General features: G+C 46.8%; 2 protein-coding genes across 2 annotated transcripts; one reads left to right on the forward strand and one right to left on the reverse strand.

Moving 5' to 3' along the window:
• Positions 1-307: 307 nt before the first annotated feature.
• Positions 308-3,259, forward strand: LOC101753304 (NEP1-interacting protein-like 2). Its single transcript, XM_004953820.3, has 5 exons — positions 308-590; positions 726-904; positions 1,367-1,450; positions 1,823-1,987; positions 2,902-3,259. Exons 1-5 carry the CDS (start codon positions 461-463, stop codon positions 3,022-3,024), a joined length of 681 nt encoding a protein of 226 aa, XP_004953877.1. The 5' UTR covers positions 308-460; the 3' UTR covers positions 3,025-3,259.
• Positions 3,260-10,737: 7,478 nt separating this feature from the next.
• On the reverse strand, positions 10,738-11,825 carry LOC101764792 (casparian strip membrane protein 3). Its single transcript, XM_004955152.2, has 3 exons — positions 11,540-11,825; positions 11,315-11,438; positions 10,738-11,228 (listed from the first exon to the last, which is right to left on the reverse strand). The coding sequence occupies exons 1-3, from the start codon at positions 11,794-11,796 to the stop codon at positions 11,013-11,015; spliced, it is 597 nt and encodes a 198-aa protein (XP_004955209.1). The 5' UTR covers positions 11,797-11,825; the 3' UTR covers positions 10,738-11,012.
• Between the last annotated feature and the right edge of the window lie 420 nt (positions 11,826-12,245).

The following is a 12,245-nucleotide window of genomic DNA, read 5'->3' on the forward strand; positions in this document are numbered from 1 at the left end:
TTATAAAGCATCTTATAATTTGGGATGAGTAGAATTTTAGAAGATCTGTATTACAAATTAATGATCAAAGGAAACTCAGGTGTGAAAGCTACCGCGTAACACAGCTTCATAGATAGAAAGAAATAGACAAAAGATCGAAACATTGTGTTTTGTGCTTATTCTCCCACGAAAAATCTCTCACGCACACCAACCTTAAGGTACTCCGTACAAAAGAAGTGAATTTTTTTTTTGAAAAGACACGCGAACCACGAAGAGAAAGCGACCGATCGAACAAAATGATTTCACATGCCGCCCGCTGAAGCCAAAGCCTTTTCCGTCGCTCTCTATTCAGCCTTCATCAGGGCTGCACCCTCGCCTCTCCCGGAGAGCCACTCGTCCTCAGCTCCCCGCCACACCAGCAAAGGCGCCAAAAATAAACGCCACGCCATATCGCCCGCTTCCTAGCTTCCTCGCGACGACGATGGAGGTTGCCGAGGCGGCCGCGCCGGCGCCCGACGAGGGCGGGCTGGACGAGCGCGGCGCGGCGCTGCACCTCCCCAGGCTGCTGGCCGGCGTCGTCTCCGGCGCCCTCACCGGCCTCTTCGCTCTCGGTACGTAGTACGTACTCGCGCTTGCACCACCTGCCTCATTCATTCTCTCTCGCGCTCGGCGCTCTGTTAGTTGCCCTGTCCTGTCCTGAGGTCGGTGTGCCCTTTTCTTTCCTGCGCGCGGCGCGGCGTGTGAAGCTGGAGCCTTGACCGGAGCCGTCACGGGCGCGGTGGCGGGGAGAGCTTCGGACAGCGGCGTCCTGCGGGGAGCAGGACTGGGAGCGTTCGCCGGAGCTGTCCTCTCCATTGAGGTTCTTGAGGCTTCCCGAGCTTACTGGTGCTCGGACCGGCTGGGCTCGCACGGTGCATCCTCCATGGTCAGTAACAGTAAAACACTAAAATTTCTTACACGCCCCCTGTCGGTGTCTAACATTCTTTTTTTTTTCGGTTAGCTTCTGATGATGCATCTGCTCAGACTTTCAGCTTGGATAATATTTTTCCTAATAACACGCATCACACTTATTCGTCAACTGAAAACTACTCTATTTAAATTATGATGCTTGCTTGCGCGTCAGGTGAGAATGATGTCTGCGTTAGCAGTGAACATATCATCTATCTGCTAGAGAAAGCGAATAAGCGATGTCTCCGTCTCCGTTCCTGTGAGACGGTGACATCGCTTGCACCTGTGCAAAATTGCAAATTGCAACCCCGAAAATATCTCACTTACAATACTGCTAGTTCGTATGAGGTTTAGATCCCAAATGTGATTTTACAACGGTAACGGTTTGGTAATTCTTCTAGATGTGCTCTATCATGAAAATTCATGGTTTGGTGTGCAGGCCGATTTCATTGAGCAGCTCATTCAGGCTCGTTTTGCGCAAGAGCAATATACATCTTCAGGATATACATCTTCCCGCTGGCAGGTCAGTACTAAGTAGAACTAAATTTTGATTTTGATACAGCAAAAAACTAAGAAAATACGGTAATATGAATTCTCATAGTTATGTTTGACGCAGAATGGAGGTCTAAATTTTGATTTTGATACAGCACAAAACTAAGAAAATACGGCAATATGAATTGTCATAGTTATGTTTGACGCGGAATGGAGAGATCATAGTGTTCTAGTGACCTTTTTGCCGATTCTTCCTTTGAGTCAGTATATCTGTGTGGTGTTGTTATAGAAATCGAGTGCTAAACTGCTAATGCTGCAAAATTGAGACACAGTTAGTTGGTTGGCTGTGTGTTTCTACTTTCTACTAAGTTTTAGACATTTTTCTTTTTTTTTTCATTAACAGGTCAGCATATCAGATTTTGGCCATGATGACCTATATGACATCTTTGGAGACATTTCATCTAAAGGGCTCTCACTAGAGTCATTGAAGAAACTACCAAATTATGTGGTCACTGACCAAATGCGGGACTCCTTTGGGGAAATCCTGTCTTGCCCTATCTGTCTACAGGTATAATTTATGGAGCACAATAATTGTCTAAGAAAACTTCTTGTACAATATGCTCTTTGTTCTTGTTAAAAGTAGGATTTGGAAAGGAGGCCAACCATTGTGATCATTAATGTTTTGGAACTTGATATGCCCTCTCTTTTTTTCTGTAGGGCGGATTAGGATTTGGAAAAAAAACATATTTATAAATTTTGGCTAACAATTAGTCAAATTATATGCATACCTAGTGTATAAATAGACTCTTATTTCATAAATATTCTAATACAAATATTGAATTTGTAGCAATTGATGATATAATGTAAAGAAAAGATCAATGGTCAAAGTATACTTAGAAAGACTTTCTGAAATCCTAAAACGCCTTAAAAAAGACAGGGGATACTGGGATACTCATTATTAGGTGGTTGCTACATGCTTCTAGCCTGTTATTAGTAGCGTGATTTGTTTACCAGCGGATGTTAATTTTTTTCCTGATGATTTTATTCTTATCTTCTTCAAAGAATATTACGGAGTTTATATTGTTTCTTGCACAATATAAGACTTTGACCGCAATCATTCAATACAAGTTAGCACATAGACCACCAATAATTTATCCTGGGAACAACAACTCACTGCTAACCAATGATTTTCCATACCATTTTATTCGAAATAATTTCTGAGCATTATATTGTTCAACCAGAAACTTGGGCTCATCCTGATCCTGATAATGAGCTCATGAATGCGATAATCAGATAGTTGAATGCACGGTGCGAATGATACACTGATAGGAAATGTAGTGGGATGCAACAACCTCAATGGGGCAACTGATGCAATTAGCAATTTTCATACCAAGATTTGTTTGCTACTAAATGCAATGTGGTTGGCATCTGCTCTGCGCAGTTCTTCTCATCAACGCCGACCTGATAGCGTCCTTGTTGCAGGACCTTGTAGCCGGTGAGACAGCGAGGAGGTTGCCAAATTGCTCTCACACTTTCCACCAGCCTTGCGTGGACAAATGGCTCGTCGACCATGGCTCATGCCCCGTGTGCAGGCAACAGGTGTAAGATAGGTAACCGGCTTAAATTAGATGAAGAAATTAGTTGGGTGAAGTGAAGTGTTTGCTCCCACACTTCGTATAGAGATACTCCGTCCTGCTGCGTACGGTGATGTAAATTACTAGTAGAATCTGCCTGTTTTACTACCAGCGAAAGCGCCTCTGTAGAATCTGACTTTGTTTCTTGCACCCGGTGCCAATTTGAAATGAAATAAGATTGCTGCTGTCGCAGCAGTTTCTATTCCTGTAGTGTGTCTGTTTCGCGTTCTGCACTACCGCTGCGTACTAGATTTTTTTTTTTTTTTTGAGAAGCCGCTGCGTACTAGAAAGCTCCAGCCGTGTCAGCGGGCAATATGCTCGCTGCCCTCGATCTTGCATATGCAGATCCTGTGTTAGGCATCGTCGTTGCACATCATGGAGTGTCTATCTGCATCTGCCTGCCGGGTTTGATAGAACATCAGCATCCCGATAGAGTAGACTAGATGACAGTTTCCCTGCTACCCTGCTGTGCTGGATGCCTGGATCGTGATCAATCGTTGCTCGACATTTTGCTGTCTGACAGAATCTGTAGTCAGAGTCAGCCAGTCAGGGTTGTGCCCATCAGCAAATTTGCCGCTCGTGCTCCTCCGAGCCTAGGATCCGGAGCACCAGTCCTGAGTCCTGACCAAGACAAACTTTGCTGCTGGCTCGGCTGGGCAGCCCGTTTCGCCCATGCGACGGCCTAGTAATGCTGCCATCTCGAGACACTTATGGCAACCCTTGGCCAACAGCAGAGATGAAACCTCGCGGCTCCCGCGCTCGATCTGGGTGCGTCGTGCGTGGGGATGATCGATGATGTGCTCGCGACGGCCGTGGTGGCTTTGTGGTACGGACATTAGCAGCGGCAAGTTGACCATGGTCAACCCAAAGGCAGATTTGCTCCACGGGCTGACCGTGTTCAGAAACATCTGCACATGCCCCCTTGTTTGAATTTCTACTAGCAATTGCAATCTAAATATTTATATAAAACGCCCTTCCGCGTGGGGGGTCTTGGACGCGAGGAGGAATGGAGCATAGCTGCATAGGGCATCAGCAGCAGCGACCGCGGACCTCGGCTAAGTGTAGCAAGGCGAATAAAAAAAAGCAAATAGAAGTGATAGCTCACAACTGTCACATGACAAAATAAGACTCTTTCCAGTAATTAGAACACTATTGATTTTAATCGTCAATAGTGGCAGCCTATATACATGAAGCTAGTAGCACCTTCTGATCGATCTCGTTTAGGAGTGAAACCAGCCTAAAAACTTAATGGTGGCATAGCACGCGCACATCAGAGTAAAAAAAACCACTGTAAAGGTCGACATCCTTCTGCAGACGCGCACACTTATCGCTAGTTCCGATCGCATCGCAGCCTCTTCCAGCATGTTCTTCGCCGTGGTGCCTTGCAAGAAGGCATGGTGAGAGCTTGCGCTGCCGGAGGGGTCGCAACCGGTGACGTTCCACGATCGAGGTGGCATCGTCTGCCCTGCACGACAACAACAACAGCGGGGGATCCGGGGCTGGGAGGCTGCCTGAGCCTGATTAACACGTTAGGTTGTGAACTGCAAGTGTATGGATTATTGTAGCTTTTTCTTAGAGTATTCCATCCAAGGTTTATCAATCCGTAGATCGGCAGCGAACTGATTAGGGTTCTCTATCTAGCTAAATGGATCTAATCCTATCATCAAGTATGAATTGCATATAAAGGTAAACCCAATCAAGAGCAAGTTAAACAGATCACATATAAAGTAACACAACCAAAGATAGCATGAGCATCTTCTTGTTGTAGTTCCAGCTAAAGTGGTAACCAATCTATGTAGCACCTTGATAAAGAGTTATCTCTCAGAAAGGCGGCTCGCAAGCGGCCTACTTTCTTATGGTCGCCACTGCAAGGTGCGTGTTATTGCCTCCAATTTCCCAAATCTTTACCGTAAACGACTCCCACAGTACTCGCCATCGATCCTACTCAACATTACGCAATCGTTCGGTCTTTTTCCTCCCACATGCTGTCACCACGCAAGGGTAATCACACCGACTTCCTACGCACTACTAAGATGTATCCGCAAGATATAGACTAATCACCACGATTACATCTATTCACACTAAGAACATATGCTAGCTAAACATATGAGAATAAGCATGCATCATAGTATATCAAAGTAAGCACAAGATTAGATTGATATCACCATCATGTGTACATAAGCCTTGATGATCACAAGGCTCGGCTCCAGAACTCCACCATGGCTTTGCCGCGCGAGGACGATGAAAGGATCTTGATGTCACCTAGAGGAGGGGTGAATAGGTGAGTTGACAACTTCTAATTTCAACCCACTCAAACAGTACCGCCAGGGTTGACCCGTCAGGTCGGTCTACCAGATCGATCAAACCGGTCAAGTGCTGTGTGGCACACCAAATGTTGTTAGAGTCCCTCTTCAACTTCTAGCACCAACCAAACTTGAAGAGTAACTTCTGTAGATAATTTCTGGCAGGACAAAGCAATACCTACACATAAGAAAGGCACACCCAAGTAGATCGAAGCGGAAAGCACAGATATTATGCTAGAAATTAATGAATGAGGCAAACAAAAAAGAGACATGAGGATTTGTTTCTTCGAAGTTTAGATTCACCCCTGTGAATCCTACATCTCCGTTGAGGAGCTTATTTGAATACGAGTCTATTTCAACTCCTTTCCAACAAGTCGGGTCTCTTTCGACCACTTTCCTCGTTTCCACTAGTTGATCTTTTTCCTTGCGGAGGTAAGATAACAGCCCTCACAAACTTGCCGCTGCTCACCACACCTTGGGAGCTAACCGGCGACGACTAGCCATCTAGGAGGCACACCTCCAAGAGTAATAAATGCTTCAATGCTTTCTTTACGTCAACCACAAGTGCTCAAAGCTATGGATTGCTCTTCTTAGCTCACAGTTGCTCTCAATTGGCTTCTCTCTACCACCCAACTCACAAGATCTATCAAGGATCACACAACTTCACAAAGAAGGGTTGGGGAGAGCTTTTTCATAGCTTAGAATGGGCAAGAAACACTTCAGGAACTTCCATAGCAGCAACCTCCAGCTGAGGAGGTCGTGGGGTATAAATACCCCACTGCCCAAAAACTAGCCGTTAGGAACACTAGCTAGACCGGTCAGACCGGTTGCTCAGACAGGTCAGACCGGTCTAGTTTGAAAAACTAGCCGTTGGGTTAAGGTTCTGGAATTTTTCGCAATTTTCTTTGGAAAATTCCGCAACTTCCGGAATATTCTGAAGAATCTTCCGGAATAATCCGGAGCCCTTAAGTTAGCACCACCCAGAACACCCTGACCGGTCAGACAAGTCTGGCTAAGTCAATCCCAAATCTCTCAAAACTCACATAGGTCAACTAAGAGCACTTTCGGATGTTGTCAATTAGCTAATGTTGCATCCCTCTTAATAGTACGGCATACCTATACTCAAGAATAAATATAAATATTATATCATCCACTTGAGCTTGTAAATCTTCATTCACACCGTACTTTAATCAATAGTCACTTGAGGGCTTTCAACATAGCTATCCTTTTAAGCACATCCATCTTGAGCTAGTGACTTAGAATTTTCCCTTATTTATGATAAGATGTACTTAAATCCTTAAGCCACTCCATTTTACCAATCACAATAGATTAAGACTTGACTTGATACCTCGAAATCCTCAAAAGATGGCCACTTCACCTTAGCAAAGTTCATGGCTCAAGTCACCACTTTACCAAATCTTGCTTAGTACCTCGTTGCAAATCTCTTGCTTGATTTCTTCATCCATTCATACCATTTTGAGTTTAGCTTTGCTTTTGACATCAACAATGATATCCCATTTGAATTCCTCTTCAAATTCTTGTTCTTGATTGATAAAGAATCTCTTATAAGTTGTAATCTTCCAACAACAAGACCAATAAGTAATCCAAAGGTTGATGTCCTTTTATTATATGCACATGAAGTCTTACAACTATCCATTTATGAATATTACTATTCTTTTCTTGATGATCCCTTTACTTTGTCGAACAAGCTATCATATGATTTGGAGATTTATAGATCAACCATCATAGACCCTATCCCTAAGTTTCACTTTACCCTTACTTGTCATTGATCTTTTGTTTGTATCATGAGATCACACACTTGCTTGCTATCTTCATTGTGAGCCATATGATACTCATTCACCACATGAGTCAATATCACAACATTAGTATAAGAGTAGAACCCTACTCACAATCTTAGGCAAACAAGTTAGTACTTTAATTATTTTATCATTCAACTCACCAAAACCCACTTAGGGGCCTAGATGCACTTTCAGATGACCATTGTAACACCCCGTCCTCCAAAGCCGCACCGCCCAGCCCTTCCGAGGGGCGGGCACGCGTACACATAGCACCCTGCTTACACTTTCGTCCTCGCTTCGTGTAAAAGGGTTAACCCGAAGGTGCTATGGCTGGTTGACGAAGGCTTATAAGTTGCCTCCACCCTTGCTAAACTAGCAATGTGGTACTAAACATGCGCACCTACGCTAATGGGCCACACTGGGCCAACCAAATTGGGCCGGGTGTCACATTCACCCCCCCTCAAAGAACCCGACGTCCTCGTCGGTCCAACTCACCCACGCATGGGCAAATGTCCAGGAACGTTCCCTTTAAGCGCACGACTGTACGTCCAGTGCCGGCGCTATATGCCATGCCGTGTGTCCCATCGCAGGCCCACACGCGTCATGCGTCATATGCCCGCACACTGACCCGTACGCGCAACCGCGAGGGTCGGCTCTGATACCATTTGTAACACCCCGTCCTCCAAAGCCGCACCGCCCAGCCCTTCCGAGGGGCGGGCACGCGTACACATAGCACCCTGCTTACACTTTCGTCCTCGCTTCGTGTAAAAGGGTTAACCCGAAGGTGCTATGGCTGGTTGACGAAGGCTTATAAGTTGCCTCCACCCTTGCTAAACTAGCAATGTGGTACTAAACATGCGCACCTACGCTAATGGGCCACACTGGGCCAACCAAATTGGGCCGGGTGTCACAACCATAGCGGCTGCGGTATAGCCTAAGCCATCTTCTAGACAACCTCGAAGACTTGCAGCGGCCCTCAGCTCCCTCTGGTGTGTGTCCCTCTATTCGTCGACTTCTGGTGGATAGATCTTTGTGCTTGATGAAATATCAGAGTATTTATAGTCTGGAGAGCGCGTAGCAGAAATTGGAAGGCAAGAGGAGCAAGGAAAGCCCAAAGCCGATCGGCCTACGGGGGTCCAGGCCGATCGGCCTGGCCCTTCTTTTTATCCCCTCACATCCAACTTCGTCGCCAAGTCTCCTCTGATGTTTTGGAAGCTTATTTTTGTATGCATGTGGGCCTGGCACGTCGATAGCTTCGGGATGAGATTGATCTTTGATAACTTTCCAAATCTCCGCTTGATCTTCTTTGATCCCGAAGTGATACTTACTATATCTTCACAATCTTAGCCCTTAATTAATTTTGGAGGAGTGCTTGCCAAAAATAAGTGTTGGAGGGGGCTAGAAGACCCCTGTCCGATTGGCTTGGGCTTCACCAGGCTGATCAGCCTGGGCTCTTTCTGAGCCCGCTGGCCTTCATGGTTCATTGTTTGTTCATGGCTTTATCCAAAAATATACTTTTAGATTCAATTTCCTGAAAAACAAAATGTCCTCCAAAATACAATGCATATGCAAAAATGGGGTTATTTCAGGTGTCAAGTAGTGGGTTAGTATAAGAATATGTATGAAAACACCACTTAAATGGTACTAAAAGTATGTCAATAACGAGCGTCAACAGATAGAATTGACTAGAGCTGCATCCACGGGCATTTTGTGCCCGTACCACCACCGGAGCCATGCCCACCCCAACGTGTTGAGACTGGCGGGCGCTTCTGCCTTGTTGCACCACTTGATGAGCCAGCCGCAGCAACCTGGATCGAGACATCTCGATCAAAATCGGTATGATGCCAGAGTGAATTGTGCCAGGATCTTGCAGCTTGGGACTTTTCTTTTGAGCAAAAATTGCAGTTTGGGAATTAGGATCCATACGCAGACGATGACTTGGACTAGTGAGAACTAGGAATCGTGTCGTTTCCATTTAAAAGATGGCACCCAAGCCCAACTGCGCAGGCACAACCCACCAAAACCGGAAAGAAATTCGGTGAGGCCCACGCGTGAAACTTCAGCTCCCAAGTTCCAACTTCTATCTCACGCTCGGCTATGACTACATAGTGTTGGCCGTGCATGACAACTCTATACATTTCTGTAGGAACATTTGTTTGTGATTTCTGTTTCGCTAACAATCTTTGGTTCAACAAGTTGTGTGTTTGGTTTTCTGCTCTTGAGCTCTAAGCTCGCTTCTATTTCTATTTTGTATAGATGACTTGCGAAATTATGTATGTGTACTTTATCTGGTGCCTATGGGTAGTTACTACTTTCTAGCTAGCTAGGAGTACCAGTGTTTTACCCAGGCTCTGCTAGAGAACTTTTCAATCTAGGCATAGCTGCAGGGGCGTGCCCAGGATTTAGAGGGTGGGTATTCAAATTTTCAAGTGGTAAAAAGAAATTTCTCCTTTTTATAGTCTAAGCCTAGATTTTGACATCCATAATTGATTATAATATCACATAGTACTAATTGTATAACAAATTAGAGTATATAACTGAGCATTATATCCTTAAATTCATAGATTTGAGATCAAAACTTGAAAGTGTCAACATATTCGTAGATTTGAGATCAAAACTTGAAAGTGTTCAACGCATAGACAAGTGCTAATTAATTGTTTAGCAACAATAATGGGTATTCAATTGAATTCAAGTAGGCGCCCCCTGCGCAGCTGATGATTTGGCAGCCAAGGGGTTTATGTAATGAAAAATCATGTGGTTGCTGGCTCATCCTTAGCATCTTTTGGTTCCTTTATGTATGAGAAATGAAATGAGAGATAAGCTGATGATGTGACCTCCATTCTAGGATAAAAAATCTAGTTACAGGAAGGTTCCTTTTTCTAGAAAAAATCTAGTCACAGGAAGGTCCCTTTTTCTAGAAAAAAGTCATGTCCCAGAATAATGCAAGACCAGAGAGTCAGAGACGCAGGTTTTGATATCCCAGTTAGTTTGGCCGGGTTGTACGTAACGTGAGTGTATATTTCTTTCACGATTCAAAACTTACGATTGGCAGAGGCCCAAACCAAAGCTTCGAGTTGTACAGGTACAGCGTATTCCTGTAAGCGTTGCTGCCGACACCAGCGGACGCTAAATCTGCGCAGCGATGTGCCGGCGGAATCATCGAATCCGGCGTGTGCTGTTCGGCTACTCCAGTCTGCTGCTCACCTGCCTGATCGTGCATTCGTGCAGATCGAGTACTCTACTGGGAAATTCGCCCCTCACCCACATCCAGCCGCATGTGCCGGCCGGGATGCCGTCCACTGGTAGATCACCAATTCACCATCACCTCCTCCGTCCCTTGAGCACTACCACCGCACGGCGGGTATCATGATCGCGACGCTGTTCCGATCCGTCGATGCCAGCGAGCTGCCGTCGCACGCAGCGAGCGCGCTAAGGTCGGCACCGTGCACCCTGCGCAATCAGCAACCCAAAACTAATTTGTTTTCATCTAGTGCTCAACTGGTCTGGATTTCTGCAAGTAGGAGCATTCCTGCACGTAGCATCACACACACGGTGGCTTCACGCGTTCATGGGTTCCATCACTGGGGCAAGTCCTGGCATTGTCCTGTTGACTGTTCAAAACCACTTCTTCAACCAAGCGTTAACGGTAAAAGTGACCAGAAAAACAATGCACAGACACTCGCAGGAACCACACGCCATGTTGCTGTGACGACTGCACTCGGACATCTCACAAAACAGACAAGATCACAAAGCCCCACACGTATCCTCTATCCTGTGCACGCAGCCGGCAGGGAAAGCACACCGCGCCGGTTGCCCCGTCACAAGTGACAAGTTCATCAATCCGGCATTCCGGCCATCTAGCGGCGCGCCAGCGCGGCGGCGGAGAGGACGATGAGCAGCACGAGCAGGGCCATGGCGGCGAAGGAACCGATGAGGGTGCCGGAGATGCGCTCGCAGAAGGCGTCGAACTGCTGGCAGATGGCGAACCAGTTCGCCCTCGCGTTACCCTTGTGCGCCAGGTACACGATCGCCGCGGCCGCCGACGCCGCCGACGTCACCAGCGCCAGCATAGCCTTTTTTTTTACCAGGAGTGCAAAATTCAAGTGAATGCGCATTCAGTTGTACTAGTGTGCTGTGCAGAGAGAAGAGCCTGTCTTACCGCGTCGAAGAAGACCAAGACCAGCCTGCTGTACTTTGCCCTGCTTCTGATGGTGTGCACGATGGACAGAGGAATCGACAGGACCAAGTACGCGGCAACGATCGAATTCGCCACCACGAAGAACCTGACGATTGAGACGTACGTGACAGCGGGGATCAGAGCACGGGTTGAATAAGTGAACGAAATCATCAAGTTGTTGAACGGTTGAAGGATCGGCGCACGTACGTTAGTGTCGGGAGATCGTCGTACTGCGCCTTGAACCGGAGGAACTGCGTGAAGAAGGGCAGCGTCTGGTTGGTGGTGCCCATGGCGATGGCGCTCCCGACGGTCGCGATCACCGCCACGAAGCGGAGGATGAGGTCGAGCACGGCCAGCCCGCGGCTCGCCGCCCTGCTGCCCCCGCCGCTGGCCACCTCGAGCGCGGCGGCCTTGGACTTGGACGTCTCCTCGTGCTCCGACACCGGGGCTTTGCCGGTCTCCATCGTTAGCGGCGCAGTTCGGCTAGCTGTGTGTGAAGTTTTAACTGCTTCGAGTGTTGTTGGATGCTGCGCGCACGTGTGTATATATATGTGCGTGCACGAGGGGCTCCGTGAAGTGCGCGTGTGGATTAGGTGATTCTGATGTGAGCACGTGATGCGCGCGTACGTGCCGGAAGGAATGCAGTTTGGTTGGCACCACCACCAACTCTCACTTGCTCCATTCAGGAGGGGAGGCTAACGACATCAGTGAACTTTATGTCAGTGGAGGGCAGCGTCTGCGACGACACGCTCCATGCCTGATGAGCTTCTAGTAATCCTACTTTTCTGCTTTTATGGAAACTTGGCAGATTAATCATTTTACTAAAACATGTCGATGACCACCAGACAGGCAGACACCAGTAGAGTGCAGAGTTTCAGCTCCTCTTTTGCCTTCTGAAATAGGCATGGCCCGA

Source organism: Setaria italica, chromosome I (genome assembly GCF_000263155.2).
Source record: "Setaria italica strain Yugu1 chromosome I, Setaria_italica_v2.0, whole genome shotgun sequence".
Lineage (NCBI taxonomy): Eukaryota > Viridiplantae > Streptophyta > Magnoliopsida > Poales > Poaceae > Setaria > Setaria italica.